At 42.8% G+C, this 21651-nt stretch overlaps 1 protein-coding gene across 2 annotated transcripts in view; it reads left to right on the top strand.

Moving 5' to 3' along the window:
- LOC110488472 (dolichyl-diphosphooligosaccharide--protein glycosyltransferase subunit STT3B) overlaps window positions 1-21211 on the top strand; it is a 95413-nt gene extending 74202 nt beyond the window's left edge. For both annotated transcript variants that reach the window (XM_036970671.2, XM_090228212.1), the window contains exons 5-16: window positions 51-150; window positions 5257-5355; window positions 7202-7348; window positions 11002-11050; window positions 11371-11525; window positions 12107-12318; window positions 13803-13990; window positions 17144-17315; window positions 17649-17822; window positions 18263-18376; window positions 18963-19169; window positions 19421-21211. In XM_036970671.2, the coding sequence (XP_036826566.1) occupies window positions 51-150; window positions 5257-5355; window positions 7202-7348; window positions 11002-11050; window positions 11371-11525; window positions 12107-12318; window positions 13803-13990; window positions 17144-17315; window positions 17649-17822; window positions 18263-18376; window positions 18963-19169; window positions 19421-19498 (1695 nt within the window). In that variant the 3' untranslated portion in view covers window positions 19499-21211. The remainder of the gene's footprint in view (window positions 1-50; window positions 151-5256; window positions 5356-7201; window positions 7349-11001; window positions 11051-11370; window positions 11526-12106; window positions 12319-13802; window positions 13991-17143; window positions 17316-17648; window positions 17823-18262; window positions 18377-18962; window positions 19170-19420) is intronic.
- The last annotated feature ends 440 nt before the right edge of the window (window positions 21212-21651 follow it).

The following is a 21651-nucleotide window of genomic DNA, read 5'->3' as shown; positions in this document are numbered from 1 at the left end:
GTTCCTGGTGGCGTGCGAGTGTGTTTTGCTGATGGCTGTGTTTGTTGCAGGTGTCAGCATGGGGAGGATATGTCTTCATCATCAACCTGATCCCTTTGCATGTCTTTGTGCTGCTGCTCATGCAGCGCTACAGCAGGAGGGTCTACATCGGTGAGTGACCACAAAACACTTTCATCTGCCAAAGAGATGTGATCATAAACACCCCCCCCCCCCTCTCCCCTACACTGAGTGTACAAAACCATTAAGAACATTACATGAACTGACCAGGTGAATCCAGGCGAAGTTCCCTTATTGATGTCACTTGTTTAAATTCACTTCGATCAGTGGTTCCCAAACTTTTTATAGTCCCGTACCCCTTCAAACGTTCAACCTCCAGCTGCGTACCCCCCTCTAGCACCAGGGTCAGAGCACTTTCAAATGTTTTTCTCTTTTTTTGTCACTGTAAGCCTGCCACACACACACCATACAATAAATGTATTAAACATAAGAATGAGTGAGTTTGTCACAACCCGGCTTGTGGGAAGTGACAGAGCTCTTATAGAACCAGTGCACAAATAATAATATAATAATAATCATCAATAATTTAGCTCTTAACCGTCTTACATATAAAACCTGATTTGTTCATTGAAAATGGGGGAATAACTCACCACAGGTTAATGAGAAGGTTGTGCTTGAAAGGATGCACATAACTGCAATGTTGTATTGGAGAGTCTCCGTCTTAAATCTTTTTCCACAGTCTGTGCCTGTATTTAGTTTTCATGCTAGTGAGGGCCGAGAATCCACTCTCACATAGGTACGTGGTTGCAAAGGGCATCAGTGTCTTAACAGCGCGATTTGCCAAGGCAGGATATTCAGAACGCAGCCCAATCCAGAAATCTGGCAGTTGCTTCTGATTTAAATAACATTTTCACAGAACGGCTTGTTGCAATTTCGATGAGGCTCCCTTGTTCAGATATCGGTAAGTGGACTGGAGGCAGGGCATGAAAGGGATAACGAATCTAGCTGTTTGTCATCCGTTTCAGGAAAGTACCTGCATAATTGCGCACCCAACTCAGCTGCTTCGCTATATTACATTTGACATTGTCTGTAAGCTTGAGTTCATTTGCACACAAAAAAATCCTACAATGATGGACAGACCTGTGTTGTCCTTGCTAATGCAGACATAGAGCTCCAACTTCTTAATCATAGACTCAATTTTGTCCCGCACATTGAATATAGTTGCGGAGAGACCCTGTAATCCTAGATTCAGATCATTCGGGCGAGGGGGAGGGGCATCATCCAGATAGGCCAGTCGTGTGAGAAACTCATCATGAAAGCAGTCAAACAAGTGTAAATGATGGTCAGTAAAAACGTTAAGCTCGTTACTCAATTCCAAAAAACATGTCCATACATTGCCCCTTGATAACCAGCATGTCATTAAAGCGTTACATGGTCGCTGTCCATATCATTGCATAGTGCAGAAAATACACGAGCGTTCAGGGGCCTTGCTTTAACAAAGTTAACCATTTTCACTGTAGTGTCCAAAACGTCTTTCAAGCTGTCAGGCATTCCCTTGGCAGCAAGAGCCTCTTGGACGCTGCAGTGTACCCAAGTGGCGTCGGGAGCAACTGCTTGCATGCGCATTACCACTCCACCATGTCTCCGTCTTTTGCGCCATCAGTACAAATACCAACATGAGCAGCAGCTGCGTTAATGTGATTGGATGTCAATTATTTGACTAGGCTACCTGTATTTGACATTGTTTCGTTGAACTCTAGATGGTTTAATTGTTTTTGGCAGTGAAACGAGGCTACTCAGACGAGGAAAAAAAACATCATATATATAGCCCTGATGGAAAACTTAAATGGACGGTTTGGAAATGTGAATCACATGTTTGTTTGGAGTACCCCCCCGACGGCATTACGCGTACCCCTGGGGGTAATGCGTACCCCGGTTTGGGAATACCTGGTGTAGATGGAGAGGGGTTAAAGAAGGATTTTTAAGCCTTGAGACATGGATTGTGTATTTGTGCCATTCGGAGGGTGAATGGGCAAGAAAAGATTTGAGTGTCTTTGAACGGGATATGGTAGTGGGTGCCAGGCGAACCGGGTTGAGTTTGTAAAGAACTGCAACGCTCTTGGGTTTTTCACGCTCAACAGTTTCCTGTGTGTATCAAGGATAGTCCATCACCCAAAGGACATCCAGCCAACTTGACACCACTATGGGAAATATTGGAGTCAACATGGGCCAGCATACAGTGCCTTGCGAAAGTATTCGGCCCCCTTGAACTTTGCGACCTTTTGCCACATTTCAGGCTTCAAACATAAAGATATAAAACTGTATTTTTTTGTGAAGAATCAACAACAAGTGGGACACAATCATGAAGTGGAACGACATTTATTGGATATTTCAAACTTTTTTAACAAATCAAAAACTGAAAAATTGGGCGTGCAAAATTATTCAGCCCCTTTACTTTCAGTGCAGCAAACTCTCTCCAGAAGTTCAGTGAGGATCTCTGAATGATCCAATGTTGACCTAAATGACTAATGATGATAAATACAATCCACCTGTGTGTAATCAAGTCTCCGTATAAATGCACCTGCACTGTGATAGTCTGAGGTCCGTTAAAAGCACAGAGCGCGTCGTGAAGAACAAGGAACACACCAGGCAGGTCCGAGATACTGTTGTGAAGAAGTTTAAAGCCGGATTTGGATACAAAAAGATTTCCCAAGCTTTAAACATCCCAAGGAGCACTGTGCAAGCGATAATATTGAAATGGAAGGAGTATCAGACCACTGCAAATCTACCAAGACCTGGCCGTCCCTCTAAACTTTCAGCTCATACAAGGAGAAGACTGATCAGAGATGCAGCCAAGAGGCCCATGATCACTCTGGATGAACTGCAGAGATCTACAGCTGAGGTGGGAGACTCTGTCCATAGGACAACAATCAGTCGTATATTGCACAAATCTGGCCTTTATGGAAGAGTGGCAAGAAGAAAGCCATTTCTTAAAGATATCCATAAAAAGTGTTGTTTAAAGTTTGCCACAAGACACCTGGGAGACACACCAAACATGTGGAAGAAGGTGCTCTGGTCAGATGTAACCAAAATTGAACTTTTTGGCAACAATGCAAAACGTTATGTTTGGCGTAAAAGCAACGCAGCTGAACACACCATCCCCACTGTCAAACATGGTGGTGGCAGCATCATGGTTTGGGCCTGCTTTTCTTCAGCAGGGACAGGGAAGATGGTTAAAATTGATGGGAAGATGGATGGAGCCAAATACAGGACCATTCTGGAAGAAAACCTGATGGAGTCTGCAAAAGACCTGAGACTGGGACGGAGATTTGTCTTCCAACAAGACAACGATCCAAAACATAAAGGAAAATCTACAATGGAATGGTTCAAAAATAAACATATCCAGGTGTTAGAATGGCCAAGTCAAAGTCCAGACCTGAATCCAATCGAGAATCTGTGGAAAGAACTGAACTGCTGTTCACAAATGCTCTCCATCCAACCTCACTGAGCTCGAGCTGTTTTGCAAGGAGGAATGGGAAAAAATTTCAGTCTCTCGATGTGCAAAACTGATAGAGACATACCCCAAGCGACTTACAGCTGTAATCGCAGCAAAAGGTGGCGCTACAAAGTATTAACTTAAGGGGGCTGAATAATTTTGCACGCCCAATTTTTCAGTTTTTGATTTGTTAAAAAAAGTTTGAAATATCCAATAAATGTCGTTCCACTTCATGATTGTGTCCCACTTGTTGTTGATTCTTCACAAAAAAATACAGTTTTATATCTTTATGTTTGAAGCCTGAAATGTGGCAAAAGGTCGCAAAGTTCAAGGGGGCCGAATACTTTCGCAAGGCACTGTACCTGTGGAATGCTTTCAACACCTTGTTGAGTCCATGGCCTGAGGGCAAAGGGGGGTGCAAATCAATATTAGGAAGGTGTTCCTGATGTTTTGTACACGCACAAGGTTTGCGATCAGATAAACTATCTGCTAAAGAGATGTGACCCCACACACCTGTTTTCCTCAAAACAGCCACAAATACTTGTTTGCTCTCCGGAATGTGACTGAGAACTGAGCTTAATTATGAATTTGACTGCGTATATCGTACTGTAAATTGCTTCTATTTCTGAGTAAACCAATGATCAAAAGAACCAGACTTATTTTCGTCCTTGAGGCTCACACAGATCACATCATTGTCAGACAGGCAGAAATGCTGCAGCGTCGTAGGCAGTACATATTTAGCTAAGCTGAAGGAACAGCAGGCTAGGTGGGTTAAGATAAATGGTTTAGCATCAAGCATCGTTTACACTTGATTATATATATTACTCAAGGTAAACAGTACCCCGTTCTTGGGTGCTTTGAAAATAAATTACGTCCCTATTTAAAATTTAGGGCATTGACCCCCCTGTTATACGCAATCTCTTTGCATTTTCCTCAAAGGATATTGGCAGTGCCTACTAAAGCACTGCCATTATCCTTTGAGGAAAATGCAAAGATATTGCCACAAGAACCATTTGTTAATGCAGAACATTTTCTCCATTTAAAAAAAATAATAATAATTGTTCCGAAATATTTATGCTTCGCAGAAGCTGTCAACTTCAAGCACCCTTTAATAGATTAGGGATTTGCGTTGATTTTCAAGCAGACATCTTGTGTAAGTCCTTGCTTCACAACCATCTCGTTTTGATCTAGTTTGAACCTTTCTCCTTCGTTATACCATAGAGAAAGCTCTTCTAAAAAAAACTAGATGCCTCATTGGCATCGGCGCTGGCACAATGAGTCCTTGAACAAAAGTGCGTTGTCAGTGTTACTCACAACTCTAATTCACACAGTTCATCTCTTCGTCTCTTACCTCCATCAGTCATAAGGCAAAAATGAATCAGAGTCAGGAGTGCTCAGGGCTCGCCAGTCACTTCAAAAGCCCCAGTGTTCAGAAAAGTATGAAATCTTAATTAGGGCACATGCCTTAGGATCAGATCAGCTACAAAGGTGGGAGTTCTGTAGTTTTACTGCACCGTCGGCTCACATTAGGCTCCCCCCGCACTTTTCTTTGCCCACTTCTATGTTCTCAGTAAATTTCTCCAGATGAGGCGTTAGTATTTACTCCCACTCAGTCTCAATGCACATTAAATACCTCTAAAGAGAGAAGGCGCTTTTCCTTAACAACCCAAACTGAAGTGAGATTGGGTTTTTGAATGGGACCGTATCTGTGTTCAACTTTGTTTGTTTGATCTCATCTCCCTCTTTCTGTTTCTCTCTTTCAGCTTATAGCACTTTCTACATCGTGGGCCTGGTGCTATCCATGCAGATCCCCTTTGTGGGCTTCCAGCCAATTCGAACCAGTGAGCACATGGCTGCAGCAGGTAAGCCCCACCCACCCGCTTTTAGTCTACTGGGCGATCTTCGCGACGCGACTCGCTATGAGACGCAAACCGCTCTATAATTATTTATTTTTTTAACCAGGTATGACCTCGTTGAGAGAAAAAATAAAAAATAAAAACATTTCCAACAGAGACCTTGGGCCATGACCAAGCAGTTGTTCTCTTGTATTGGCAGTGCCTTTGTATCATTTTCGTTGATGCAGTTTGTGTTCCCATCTCGCCAACGGTCCCAGCTGGTGAACCAAAAGTAACTTTATTTTGACTGAAACATTCCACTATTACCACAAATTCACCAAAGCAGCATAGAGTTAGCCTCTTACTCTCTGGGTTTATTAATGTGCTACACTGGGTTTTATTTTTGCATTTTAATTTCAGAAAATGTCCACATAGCTGGCGCTAATAGTGGATTGATGACAACAGACGACTATCACAACACTGGCGGGTAAAATAATAGTTAAAGCGTGAAACACCATCATTCCACTATTTGCACCAGCTATGTTATGGACATTTTTCCGTAATTACAATGCGCAAATAAAACGATTTATGTGTTGCACTTTAAAACCAGAGAGGAAGAGATTAACTTCATGATACTTTGGTGTATTTGCCAGGCGACAAGACATTGCGATGTACAGATTTCCAAAACATATGTGCACGGTTCTTTCTGCCTGCCCCTTTTCCCCCCTCATGCTAGCTTGCCTGGTCTTTCTCGTCACTAATGACAAGCGTGTGTTCCGTCCTTCGGTCTGTTGCGTGTAGAATATGCTAGCATACACATTGATGATAGGCCCTGCTTTACTGAAGCTACAGCTTTTGATTGCCGATAGATAGGCCTAGTGCCTGGTGGCCGACCTGCCTATATTGTGCCCCTATCAGTCTCGTCTGTTAAAAAAATACTGAATCGGAGGATTTGAGGCGTCGATTCTGCGTGCTTTTAGAAATGGGAGTCGAGGAATCAGTTATTTTGGAACAAAGTCTTGGAAAAATGGCAGAGAAAGTCAAGCGATAGCAGTGAAGTCCTGTATGGAAGACATGTGATTAGGTGGGGAAATGCAAACTTTATGGAGGTGGAATTTAGGTACCACATTGGTAGTACAGGTGCAATGCTTAATCATCTGAAAGGGACGCACCATGCGACCCAAACTGTTGCCTGCAGCAGTGCAACAGAATTGTGAATTAATGTTTCTTTTTCTGGATTTGTCTTATCGTTTAATTTGTCACATCACTAGTAACAAGATGATGTACCTCTAAAGCATGCATTTTATCTTCCTCTTAGTCTAACGTAGCTTCAGTCTGATTTCTGAAGTGGTGTTTGTTATGCGGGTGACCGGGGCAGCACAGCACGGCAGCGACGTGGGCTTTGAGGAATGGAAAGCACCGTCACTCTCTCAAAGGTCTGGGCGTGTTTGGCTTCGGGCAGCAGCTGCTTGCAACATCTGGCGGTGTCTACAGCGACAGCCAGCGTGACGGGGACAGGAAGGGAAGAATAAAGCATCAGAGCGATGGGCTTTTTTTTTTACATTGTTCTGGTGGAGTTGTGACCTTGGAATGCTGGGGGGGGGTCGTACATCGGAAGTGCCCCTCTGTTTTGCCTGTGAAACTAGGGCTTTGTTCAATTAGCATGAAGTTCCACAAGAGAGCGACATCAGATAACAGAACAGAGATCCCATTTCAGTCTTAACAGTTCCTGCAATTCCGGTATATTGTGTTATTTGCAGCATCAGTGTGTAAGCACATCTATAGTAAGACAACCGTCAAACCTGCTCGCATGAGACCCAAATGGTTAAGGTTGTTGTAATACTGTGCTAACTCCGAGATTCTGTGATTGCAGGCGTGTTTGCCCTGCTCCAGGCATATGCGTTGCTGCAGTACCTGAAGGACAGGCTCACCAAGCAGGAGTTCCAGACCCTGTTCTTCCTGGGGGTGTCGCTAGCTGCTGGGGTGGTGTTCCTCACCGTCATCTATCTCACCTACACCGGTGAGTTCCTATGCCATTACACATGCACGTGACTTACAGAGCAGCATGTCCTCCTATACCACATGGCCTTCAGAAAGTATTCAAACTTGTTCCACTTTTTGTTGTTAGTCTGAATTCAAAATGAATTAAATCTGGGGGGTTTTCTCACCCATCTACACATGTTTTTAGATTTTTTTTTTGCAAATGTATTACATTTAAATACAGATATTTACATAAGCTATCACACTCCTGAGTCAATACATGTTAGACTCACCTTTTGGCAGCGATTGCAGTTGAGTCTTTCTGTGTAAGGGCTTTGCACACCTGGATTGTACTAAATTTGTACATTATTCTTCAAGCTCTGTCAAGTTGGTTGTTGGTCATTGCTAGACAATCATTTTCAAGTCTTGCCATAAATGTTCAAGCCGATTTTTAAGTCAAAACTAACTATGCCACTCGAACATTCAATGTAGTTTTGGTAAGCAACTCCAGTGTAGATTTGGCCTTGTGTTTTAGGTTCATTTCCTGCTGAAAGGTGAATTTGTCTGCTGGTGTCTTTTGGAAAGCAGGCTGAGCCAGGTTTTCCTCTAGGATGTTGCCTGTGCTTAGCGCTGTTTCTTTTTATAAAAAAAAGAAAATAGTCCTTGCAGATGACAAGCATACCCATAACATGATGCAGCCACCACCATGCTTGAAAATATGAAGCGTGGTACTCAATGTTGGATTTGTCTGAAACATAACGCTTTGTATTCAGGACATAAAGTAAATTTCTTAGATTATACATTTTTCGGGAGTTTTACTTTAATGCCTTATTGCAAAAAGGATACCTTTTATTTAACTAGGCAAGTCATGTTATGCAAGTCATACATGATTTGGAATATCTGTATTCTGTACAAGCTTCCTTTTATCACTCAGGTTAGTAACTACAATGTTGATCCATCCTCAGTTTTCTCCTATCACAGCCATTATTAAACTCTGTTTTAAATTCATCATTGGCCTCGTGATGAAATCCCTGAGTGGTTAAGAAGGACCCCTGTATCTTTGTAGTGACTGGGTGTATTGATACACCATCCAAAGTGTAATTAATAACGTCACCATGCTCAAAGGCATATTCTGTCAGTAATATTTTTTTTATTTTTTATTTTATTTTTTTTACCCATCTACTAATAGGTGCCCTTTGCGAGGCATTGGAAAACCTCCCTGGTCTTTGTGGTTGAATCTGTGTTTGAAATTCACTGCTCAACTGAGGGACTTTATAATTATATGTGTGGGGTACAGAGATGAGGTAGTCATTCAAAGCCTGTTAAACACTTGTTACACACAGTGAGTCCATGCAATTTATTATTTGACTTAAGCACATTTTTACGCCTGAACTTTAGGCTTGCCTTAACAAAGGGGTTGAATACTTATTGACCCCAGGAATTTCAGCTTTAAATTTTTAGTTAACTTGGAAACAGTTCTAAACATAATTCCACTTTGAAAGGAAGAGGCATTGTGTGTAGGCCAGTGACACTAAATTTAAATGTAATCCATTTTAAATTCAGGCTGGAACACCAAAAAAGGTGGAAAAGGTTAAGGAGCTATAAATACTTTCTGAAGGCACTGTAGTTAGTTACACGTACACCTGACTTCCTCAATATATACTGTAGTATCAGGTATATACAGGTGAGTCCCTATATCTCAACATTGCACATACACCTTGCTTTCAAAACCAAATCCTCATATACCATATACTTACACATACACCTGACCTACAAGTTCCAGTTCTTCTATACCATATAGTAACATACACTACATGACCAAAAGTATGTGGACATGTGGACTGCTCGCCAAACATCTCATTCCACAATCATGGGCATTAATAGAATTGCTCCCACTCTTCTGGGAAGGCTTTCCACTAGATGTTGGGACATTGATGTGGAGACCTGCTTCCATTCAGCCACAAGAGCATTAGTGAGGTCAGGCACTGATGTTGGGTGATTAGACTTGGCTTGCAGGTGTTCCAATTCATCCAGGCAGTGTTTGATAGGGTTGAGGTCAGGACTCTGTGCAGGTCAGTCAAGTTTTTCCACACCGATCTCAACAAACCATTCCTGTATGGACCTCACTTTGTGCACGGAGGCATTTTCATGCTGAAACAGGAAAGGACCTGCACCAAAGTTGGAAGCACAGAATCATCTAGAATGTCATTGTATGGTGTAGCGTTAAGATTTCCTTTCACTGGATCTGAGGGGCTTGACCCGAACCATGAAAAACAGTCCCAGACCATTATTCCTCCTCCTCTACCAAACTTTACAGTTGGCACTATGCATTAGGGCAGGTAGCGTTCTCCTGGCATCCGCCAAACCCAGATTCATTCGTCAGACTGCCAGATGATGAAGTGTGATTCATCACTCCAGAGAAAGCGTTTCTACTGCTCCAGAGTCCAATGGCAGCGAGCTAGCTTTACACTACTCCATGGCATTGCGCATGGTGACCTTAGGCTTGTGTGCGGCTGCTCTGCCGTGGAAACCCATTTCATGAAGCTCCAGACGAGCAGTTTTTGTGCTGAAGTTGCTTCCAGTATCAGTCTGGAACTCTAGTGAGTGTTGCAACCGAGGTCAGACTATTTTTATACTCTATGCGCTTCAGCACTCGGCGGTCCCGTTCTGTGAGCTTGTGGCCGACCACTTCGCGGCTGAGCCGTTGTTTCACCTAGACGTTTCCCCTTCACAATAACAGCACTTCCAGTTGACCGGGGGCAGCTCTAGCAGGGCAGAAATTTGACGAACTGACTTGTTGGAAAGGTGGCATCATATGACTGTGCCATGTTGAAAGTCACTGAGCGCTTCAGTAAGGCCATTCTACTGACAATGTTTGTCTATGGAGATTGCATGGCTGTGTGCTCGATTTTATACAGCTGACTCCAACGGGTGTGGCTGAAATAGCCGAATCCACAAATTTGAAGGGGTGTCTCACATACTTGTATATAGTGTACATGTAGATCAGGTGTACCACAGATGTGTCTTATATATATATATATATATCTCACTGTTACTCATACACCTGACTATCACAAACAGGTCCCTGTATCCTGTATAGTTGCACATGCCTGTGTACATGTAGATCAGGTATAAACAACTAACACGTACAACTACACAAGCTAGTCCTCATACCATAATAGCGAAGTGTTTTTATCTCTTTCACGTTTTAGCTTGTACTGTTGAGTGCCCTTTGTTACTCATGTCCCTTGCCCAATAAACATATTGCTAACTTTCCGCTGGTCAACATTCCACTCGAGTCCCGACCCACATATGCCCTACTACTGAACAGATACCTGACCCACTAAAACAGGGCGATTTTAATTCCGGTCCTGAGGGGATAAAATGTATTATTGGTTCTCTACCTCGTAGTTAGTTGTGCTTATTGAGTGTCCCAGGTTGGAATCAGTCCCTGGTTAGAATGGATGATAGTGAAAACCTGAAGCGTTTTGGGAACTTGAGGACCATAATTGAATGGCCCTACACCCAAGGGCCTCTTCACTTTGTCATTATATTTGTACACTACGCAAACTGTCTCATACTGTCAGACACCCACCAGTTTCAACCATATGCTAAAAAAAGTCTGTCATAACCAATAATGTGTGTGTTCAAGTTCCCCAGTCCTGTGTATTGATTGATTGTTGGTTCATTTAGGTTACATCGCTCCGTGGAGTGGGCGATTCTACTCTCTGTGGGACACCGGGTAAGCACGGCTAACCTTTCCTATCGACGAAACAGTTGTTGAATTGAACGTGTGTGTGTGCGTGTGTGTCTGCAAAAGGGCTTACGCCATACATAGTCTCAAAGGAAATGCTAGCATTGTCTTTTTCTTCCCAAACACACTTAGGCTACATTCTGTACATGAACTGCAGCGTGTCTGATTTCTGCATTAAGCAATGATAAATCGGTTTGTTTGCTGACAGCAGCACTCTAGCTCTCCGTTTCCGTTCCCTTTTTTGAGTTGGTTTCTTGAATCTTCATATTCCCTGAATTACCAGATGTTTGTCTCCTCTATTCTTCCAGCTACGCTAAGATCCATATCCCCATCATCGCGTCGGTGTCGGAGCACCAACCCACCACCTGGGTGTCATTCTTCTTTGACCTCCACATCCTGGTCTGCACCTTCCCAGCAGGCCTCTGGTTCTGCATCAAGAATGTCAACGACGAGCGCGTCTTCGGTAAACCGGGTCTCGTTAAAACACACCGATACTCAACATGCATACACATCATTTGAATACATCGGAATATTTGGGAGGGGAATCTGGGGATTTGAGAGGAATATGCATTGAAGCAAGGGCATCCTCCATGTTGTTGATATACTGTACACACCTGTTCCTAGGAGTTGGAGTGGAAGAGGGAATTCTGAACAGAATCCCACTGCTCCAGTGCATTAGGGGCTACGCTTGAGGTGGTTTCTGTTTTTCCCTTGAACTGGAAGGAAAACTCCACCCAAAAACCATCCATTGGTATTTGTTTCATTAGTCAATTGTTGACAAGTCCCAAAATGTTTTGCTTATGTCAACAATGGACTAATGAAACAAATGCCAAATTTAGTTTTCCTTTAATTGATCAATTGTCATTGATTGTCCCGAGAGCCTGCACAACTGATAACCAAGCTCTAAATCAGTCTGTCTCAGATAAATGTATAAAAAAACACCCCCGAAGACCTGAGTTGTGCACTGTGTACTTTTGACATGGGTTAAACGCTGTTTTAATTTGAATTCATCTTTCTTGCCTCTCTGCCCCCCCCCCCCCCTAGTGGCTCTCTATGCCATCAGCGCGGTCTACTTTGCCGGGGTGATGGTGCGCCTGATGCTGACCTTGACGCCGGTGGTGTGCATGCTGTCGGCCATTGCCTTCTCCAGTGTGTTCGAGCACTACCTGGGGGATGACATGAAGAGGGAGAACCCTCCCGTAGAGGACAGCAGTGACGAGGATGACAAAAGGAGCTCAGGGAACCTCTATGACAAGGTCAGGAGGAGTCACAGTCCAGGGCCCGTATTCATTAATAGGCTTGGGCGATACCCCGGTATGGTGTAAACTGTATATTTTGAAATACCGACGATTATGCTTTTCAATACTGTAAAAAAAACGGGGGGGTGGTCTTTTTTGGGGGGGGTTGCGGGCACCCTTTCCTCACGGAGGTGCGTGCTACGCCGATAAGAAATTGAAGATGTGTCAAATAAATTATATCCAGCGCCAGCTATGCATATGTACTTGCAGAAATGTTATCAAAACTGAACTTGCAGTGAAAATGTCCTTTCCTCCATGCCAACTTTAGACCATGCGTACGCACATCTTCTAGTGACTGAAGTACCCTAAAACTTCCAATTAATAGCCCAGGCATTTGCTTAAATCACTGAACATAATAGGCACTTATTAGAGACGGGCTTCTATTCAAACCAGGCTTCTATTTCCTTAATGCACACAGTTTTTGCTGATGTGCATAGTTAATTGTTTAATTCCAGCATTCACTTTCAGTATTTTAATCCATTTCCTGCACTGTGTTTACACACATTTGCCATAGTATGCCTCTACAAAATATATATATATATATTCCTCGGACTGCATTTTCAGAAGTTCTTACTTTTGCCACTAGAGGGTGATTTCTGGGTCTGTATCAAGGGGCCAGGGTGCACAAAATATCCATTGAATTATTCAAATTGTTGCTGAGGCTGATATTAGTTTTGATCAATCACAGATGAAGATATTAACATTTTATATTCATCCTATGATGTCTGCCATCTTTTTGGATGACGTGATATAGACGTACATGAATCAGCGTCTGCGAACGTGAGTAAGTTACCTCGAACAACGGTTGGACATCTTAGACGCAGTTTCTAATTCTTATTGTACCTCAGTGGCCTGTACTTCTGAAGTTGTCTGTTTTTGTGATTCCCATTTAGTTAGCAGTTAGTTAGCACCCCCCCCCCCCAAGAAAATGTGGGAACGAAGTGATTGCGCAGAAGTGTTTCTAAATCTCCCCCCTCCCCTTTTTTAATTCAGTTTTCTCAAAGGAGGGAAAACATGCACGAGTGGTCATTGACTAGTTTGATGTAAACCATATGCCGTGGCTGTCTCCAGATCTCAAACCAATTGAACACTTATGGGAGATTCTGGAGCGGCGCCTGAGTGTTTTCCACCACCAACAAAAAAAACAACAAATGATGGATTTCTCATGGGGAGACTGGTGTCTCATCCCTCCACTAAAGTTCCAGACACTTGTAGAATCTATTTGAAGCTGTTCTGGCTCCTGGTGGCCCAACGCCCTATTAACACACACTATGTTGGTGTCTCCTTTATTTTGTCAGTTACCTGTAAACAGCCAATATACATATTCCTGTAAGGAGGTACAAAGTAATGTCCAATTTCACTCTGTTTGTATTGCAACTCTGATACGTCTGTTTTTAGTGGGCCAGTGTGTTGATGTGGTGTGCGTTTGTCTCCCTCTGCAGGCAGGAAAGGTGCGTAAGCACGTGTCTGAGCAGGAGAAGGCAGAGGAGGGCCTGGGCCCCAACATAAAGAGTATCGTGACCATGCTGATGTTGATGCTGCTTATGATGTTCGCTGTCCACTGCACATGGGTCACCAGCAACGCCTACTCCAGTCCTAGTGTGGTGCTGGCCTCCTACAACAACGATGGGTAAGGACTAACAATGTAATAATTACATGCCAGACACTGAGCCCCAATGGGAATCGAACCCGCAACCTTTGGTGTTGCAAGCGCCGTTGCTCTACCGATTTTTGTTTTGAGCCACACATGTTCAAACTACCATGCAGTTATGTAGACTAAGGCACACATTACACTCCACGCATACAAGCGTAGCTCCACATATTTCTGACAGCAGCGTACATTCGCACGCATTGGGGAACACAAAGGCACAGGCACACACTTTCTCACTCGCATATACCCACAGAAATGCCCACAGTCGTATTGCATCAGGTAAAAGCTGTGATGTTGATGAGCTCGGAGTGTTGTTGTGTAACTCTGCATTGTTTTATTGCATCTTGTCCCATAACTCTTAACAGCGGTCTTCAATAATTTACCAAGTGTAATGTACGATGCTTTCAATGTGAAGATGACGTGTGCGCTTGCAAGACTTTGTGTGCTGTTTATTTTCCAATTAGAGATTTAGACATTGAAGTGACACGTAAGTAGGAGAAAGTCTAACTCTTCGACTCTTAAGTCCTCATACATATATTTATTTGGGTACCAATGTTCCCTCGAAGCTGCGCGCGGGCGCAAAGTATCCCCGAGACTGCCACACAGCTCCCCAGGACCTCTGCTCAGAGTGCAGAAATATCAGCCCACAGAGAGATTGAACTTCACTCCACGTCCTGGAGTTTTCCCTGTTAGTTAACACTATCAACGTTTCCCTTTTACTGTGGAAATTATGATCAACACAATATTAGCCACTTTCGATGCAACTTACTGAAACAAAACAAACATACAAGTAAAAAAAATGTGTAGGCAGTACGCATAGGATTAGGATTCTATTGCGCATGACTCAGGCCGTACTCTACACAGATCACTGCGGCATAGCCAATTGGAGATGCAGTAGGCCTATATGCAAATACAACATTGCCATATATGGATCAGTGCCATTTACTTTGAACCGGACTGTGTTTAAAGCTGTGGTCGTGAGTAGATGTGCTTGTTTTGAGATCAAATCAAGAACTGCATATAGCAACATGTGCACATTTTGTTCATATCTTTTGCTAGTTAGTGAGTTATTAGCTGAGTTATAAATAATTTGTAGTCAGCAATGGGGGAGTGATTGCTGCTTACAAGAGCACAAAACGTGTACATTTCTAGATGTCTTTGAAAATAAGATATTTATTTTTGCCTTAAAGGGGCAGTGTTGTATTTTGAGACAGGCTTGAATAAGCAGAGTGTAGCATACTTTGGCCTATTCTCTGTAATAATGGTATGAGAATAATAATAATGCATTTTATTTTGTGAAATGGTTTCTTACATCAAACAACATTTTCAGTCACCTTGTCTGAAGTACAAGTGGATAACAGGTTAACTTCTTATGGCTGGGGGCAGTATTGAGTAGCTTGGATAATTAAGGTGCCCAGAGTAAACTGCCTGCTACTCAGGCCCAGTTGCTAATATATGCATAGTATTAGTAGATTTGGATAGAATGATGTCTGAGTATAACAGAACTCATATGGCAGGCAAAAACCTGAGAGAAAAAAATCCAACCAGGAAGTGGGAAATCTGAGGTTTGTAGTTTGACAACTCTTTGCCTATCGAATATACAGTGTCTATGGGGTCATATTGCACTTCCTAAGGCTTCCACTAGATGTCAACAGTCTTTAGAACCTTAGAACCGTTTGATGCTTCTACTGTGACAGAGGGGGGAATGGGAGCTGAATGAGTCAGTGGTCTGGCAGTGGCATGAGCTGGTCACGTGCGAGTTAGCTTGCGTTCCATTGCATTTCTGAAGACAAAGGAATTCTCCGGTTGGAACATTATTGAAGATTTATGATAAAAACATCCTAAAGATTGATTCTATACATCGTTTGACATGTTTCTACGGACTGTAACGGAACTTTTTGACCTTTCGTCTGGCCTGCGCGTCATGAATTTGGATTACTGGGCTAAACGCGCGAACAAAAAGGAGGTATTTGGACATAAATGATGGACTTTATCAAGTGCATTCTGATGAAGATCATCAAAGGTAAGTGAATATTTATAATGTTATTTCTGACTTCTGTTGACTCCACAACATGGAGGATATCTGTATGTCTTGATTTGTCATCTGAGCGCTGTACTCAGATTATTGCATGCTGTGCTTTTTCGGTAAATATTTTTTTTTAAATCTGACACAGCAGTTGCAACAAGGAGAAGTGTATCTATAATTCCATGCATAATAGTTGTATCTTTTATCAATGTTTATTATGAGTATTTCTGTAAATTGATGTGGCTCTCTGCAAAATCACCGGATGTTTTGGAACGCGCCAATGTAAACTCAGATTTTTGTAAATAAATATGAACTTCATCGAACAAAACATACATGTTGTCCTATGAGTGTCATCTGATGACCATCAAAGGTTTGTGATTCATTTTATCTCTATTTCTGCCTTTTGTGACTCCTTTCTTTGGCTGGAAAAATGGCTTTTTCTGTGACTGTGCAGACCTGTCAATCATTTGGTGTGCTTTCGTCGTAAAGCCTTTTTGAAATCGGACACTGTGGTGCGATTAACAGCAAGTTTATCTTTAAAATACTTGTATGTTTGAGGAATTTTAATTATGAGATTTCTGTTGTTTTGAATTTGGCGCCCTGTACTTTCACTGGCTGTTGTCATATCGATCCCGTTAGCGGGATTCAAGCCATAAGAAGTTTTAATGCCGAGCCCTAGTGGTGTTTTTTTTCCAAAAGTCTCATGGAATGTAGGCCTACATTGGACACCACACATTGGCTGCTACTGTAGACTGAATGACAGATGTTCAAATGTTATGGGATTTGTTTTTGATGGTAGGCCACTCTGGTAGGTCTACGTTATGATCAGATAGCCAGAGTAGCCTACTTGGCAACTGTTAAAACTAATTTAAAGCGGGTACAGCCTCAGTGTTCACAGTATACACACGCTGGAAGTTGCACAGACTTTTCACAATGTTCACGTTCTCTCAGCTGAAAATGCTGAAAATATTCAAGGGAACATTGGTGGATACAATTTGCGTCATCCCTGTCTCATAGATCACCTAAGTTACCGAACCGATGTTTGCCTGGCTGTCCTTCCCGTTACTGTCCTTTCCGTAACTCGTCAACTCTGTCACTCCCCACAGGACGAGGAACATCCTGGATGACTTCAGGGAGGCCTACTATTGGCTGAGGCAGAACACAGACGAGCACGCGAGGGTTATGTCTTGGTGGGACTATGGCTACCAGATAGCAGGCATGGCTAATCGAACCACCCTAGTGGACAACAACACATGGAATAACAGTCATATAGCACTGGTGAGCCACACAACATCAAAAGGGGGCATTGGGGAGGTTTGAAGATTTGAGGGTTTTCGAGTCAACGCAGACCTCATGCTCCAAAGTAGATCAGCTTCTTGGCTCTCACCTTTCTCAATTAATTCAATACATTCACTTGTAGGAGCTGCAGTAATGTGTGGGATTATTTTTGCTCTTATGACTTGATTGATTTTCCCAGAGCCGGCAACGACTTTGAAAAGCAAGTACTTACACCACCCTCTCATTTTCCCACCAACTCTATCTACCTGCATCTCTTCTTTCCTCTACTCTCTCCTCTGTACAAACTCCCGTTCTTCCCTCTCTCTTCTGTAGGTGGGCAAAGCCATGTCGTCCAATGAGAGTGCCGCGTACGAGATCATGAGGAGTCTGGACGTGGACTACGTGCTGATCATCTTCGGGGGCGTGATTGGTTACTCGGGCGACGACATCAACAAGTTCCTGTGGATGGTCAGGATAGCGGAGGGAGAGCATCCCAAGGACATTCGGGTGAGTGCCTGGTTGAGACTGCAACACGATACAGAAGGGCCCTTCATTCACTCCTATTTATGATCCTTGTTATGCTGAGGAACCTGGGTAAACACTTCACTCTATCTGTCTGGGGCAAACCCAAGGACATTGCAGTTCCTAGCAATGTTTATTTTAGTCAATGACCCTTTGTCGTTGGACAAATTGTCCGATATCCAATGCAGATTTGTAAATGTATTTATTTCCCCATGCGAGTTTGAATGTCAGAGATGAACTGAACTATTGAGGGTTGTAAGACTGCGTCATATCGTAGATGGCAATTTGGCAAAGTGTTTCAGTTTTTATTCCCTATTAAGTGCATATTTGATGAGATCAATAAGTATCCTCAAAGAAATGTGGGATTTGGTCTGAACCCCCCCAAGTGTCTCACGCTCACTGCCTTCCCTCCTTGTGCCCTTCAGGAGAGTGACTACTTCACCCCTCAGGGAGAGTTCCGCGTGGACAAGGCCGGCTCGCCTGTCCTGCTCAACTGCCTTATGTACAAGATGTCCTACTACCGCTTCGGCGAGATGCAGGTGAGCGGTGGGGAAATACCTGAAGCTAAAGTAGGCTACAGTAAGCACTAACGGACGAGAGGGGCTTAAGGACGCGCTGACAGAAGCGTGGGAGGGAAAGTGCTCAGATGCACAGGCTTTGGCAGGTACAGGCGAGATATGAGCGAGATGAGCTGCCAGGTACTTAAAGGGAGCTGCGTGTTGCCTGGCCAGCAGCTCAGTGAAGAGGAGGAAGGATCAGTGGGCTGCTTCAGTTGTGTCCAGAGACAGCCAGGCAAGCAGAGTTCTGTCTCATGGCTTAACCCATGGAGGAGATGGAGAGACTGGTTTAGAGCAGGATAAAGGTAAGGAAAGAGGTTGGTTTTGAGGAAGTGACTAGGACAAGACTGGAAAGACAGAATTAGATATCAGAAGGTGGAGGGAGGGATAGGTGATGCACAGATTTTAAAAGAGCAGGGAAAGAGCCTGATAATGAAGTAAGAGGAAAAACAGCACTTGTTTGAAGGTAGAATCAACCTTTACACAAGCGCCATACTCACTTTTGCTCAGTCAGTAGCTGACCTCGTCAACACCCTCAACCCCACCTACTGCTGTCCTTATCTCTCAGCTGGACTTCCGGACACCGCCTGGGTTCGACCGCACCCGCAACGCCGAGATCGGCAACAAGGACATCAAGTTCAAGCACCTTGAGGAGGCGTTCACCTCGGAGCACTGGCTGGTGCGCATCTACAAGGTGAAGAAGCTGGAGAACAGGGAGCCGCTGGAGCACAAGCTCCGCAGCATCGTGCCCAGGCAGAAGTACACCTCCAAAAAGGTACAAGGCTTCCATGTCTCTCAGCATTCATTGTGCTAATGAATGTAAGACATCTGATACTGGCGGAGTGAGTTTACATATGACTATTTGTTCTCAAATTTTAGCCACCAAAAGGAAATGTTCATAAAATGTGAGCCGACTCACTTTTATTTCATACTGTTAATGTGTGCTCCAATTCAGATGAGTAGATATGTAGGAACAAGTTGCAAATTGAAAATGGATTTGTAAATCAAGTTTGTTTTATTGCACAGACTGCTAAGAGGAAGCGAGGACACATCAGGAATAAGCTGGTCCTGAAGAAAGGCAAGAAACTAAACAAGAAACAATGAAGACGGACACAACACAAAATACAAAAAAAATAACTAGCTAAGAAAACTACCAATGAAAAAGAATGCCCATTGTATGGAATGTGAGCACTTAGCCTCAAGGGCTAGTCCTCTGAGTGCAGCACCCCCTGTGGTGGGGAGGGTGAAGTGTCATGTCTGGCTAGCCCCAGAACCTTTGTCCGTTTTTATCCAGAGGATCTTTTGTCATGCTCTTTTCTTCTTCTTTGTACTTGAATGTGTGGCAAGGCACTGAGCTGCTGAAACCGGGGTGAGCGTACATTTTGTGGTACATTTAACTGTTATTCTAGAGAGGGGGACAAAACAAAGAAAGGAAACTGAGGAGGCTGGGAGCAATTGCACCAAAGAGCCCTTGATTTAGCTCCTTGGCACATGTAAACGTGTTTTGTGAGGGTGAGGAAGCATGGGAATTGAGGACATGTTCCTGACACGCGTACGGAGGAATTCCACTGTCTAGGCCCAGCTGATTTACTTCTGATGATGGTTACTTTTAATCATTATTTTGTTTTGGCCCTAATTTGTCGTTACCGAGACAATTCTTTAGGAAGTAAAAGGCCTAATATGTAAATATGTTATGTAAAGATAATGTCTGATAGGGTTGTAATATATTGGATTCTTGTGGTAATTTTTTTTTAAATACGCAGATTTCTTCTCTTTACTTTGATGTTTTTTTATGGCAGCAGCTAGAACAGTGAATGCAATAATTCTCGTTAGGAGGGACTTGAGATTTTGTTTAAAATGAATGTGAATTTAAGAACCCCCCCCCCTGAAAAATTGCTTAGATTGTATATTCTGCTGCTAGGTTTAAAAATGTAAGCAATTCTATATATAAAAAAAGTTGTGATTTAATAAAGAGGCCTCCACCCCGCGAGACTATTGCCTCGTTGCTGGTCTCTTCATCACCACGTTAGTATGCCCATCTGTCTTCTCATAGTCATTTTTGCCTGTCCACATACACATGTTTATGCTGTTGAGTTTATGTAGCCAAGAGTAGGGTAATGCAGGGAAGTGCTGAAGATGGCTGCCAGTGAGTGGACAAAGCAGTGGTGCCCTCTGTTAACACTACTGGGCCTGTTGTTAAAAACCTGTGTTGAACACTGAAGGATCGTTTGGGGGAGGGGGGGGATCAGACAGTCTACACACAAACTTTCTAGGAATACAGAGTTATTTAATTGACGTCTTCAATCACTCAACAGTTTACCTCTTGTTTGATACTTATTTTGCGTTTCCTTTAAACACAGAAGTGATGTCATTTCACCTTTTTGGATATTAAAAATGGCGTTGTTCGTGTCTTGAGCTTCTCTGAGAAAGACTGCATTGTGTCACTGCTTTCACTTAATGGCCCTCCATACGTCATATCGACCTTGCTCAAACACACACTCGAGAAACTCTTATGTTAAACTGCTTATATCAGAGATTTTCAATGTGTGTGAGGAGACGAAGGGATTGGATTGAGCCTTAATGTGATATAGAAAGTGTACAGGTTGTTCGCCCTCTTGTTACCTTGTTTATTATGTCTGGTTTTATTGTTGATGGTGGACTTCTCTTCTGGGTTCTCAACGCCTTCTCTTCCTCGCTCTGCCACACCACTACATTGATTTTTATTTTTTATTTTAAATCTAACAACCCTGGTCCCCCTCACCTTCCAAGTTAACATGTTTAAATGTAGAGTAAATAAAAGATTCAACTTTGTAAGAAGAATTGGTCCTCAAATTATTCACTATCCCGATTGTGTTACTTCAGGCAAACACCTTACAATGATAGTATCTTAGGTTTTTTTTTTTATTTTTTTAGGCAGGTTGGTTTTACTAAAGTTGATCAGAGGCTTCAGGCAATTCCAGGAAACGCATGTATTCAGTGAGACGGGAATTACAAGGCCACTTTTTAAAGTGCAATACAATAGAAATGCATTCTAAAGCACATAACACCTTTTTACATGGAATTCTCTCATCTATAACAGTCAAAGGCCTGGGTATACAGTGCCCTCCACTAATATTGGCACCCTTTGGTAAATATGATCAAATACCTTTGTTTATCCTCTTGGTCTTTCATTCAACAAAAAAAATTGAACCTTTTTTAATTAAAGTAAACCAATTGAAAGGATTTTTTTATTTTTTATTATCATAAAACAAATTTCC

Source organism: Oncorhynchus mykiss, chromosome 30, assembly GCF_057628025.1.
Source record: "Oncorhynchus mykiss isolate SJ-2025 chromosome 30, ASM5762802v1, whole genome shotgun sequence".
NCBI lineage: Eukaryota > Metazoa > Chordata > Actinopteri > Salmoniformes > Salmonidae > Oncorhynchus > Oncorhynchus mykiss.
The sequence above is the reverse complement of the archived record's forward strand: the minus strand, read 5'-3'. Positions and strand labels throughout refer to the sequence as shown.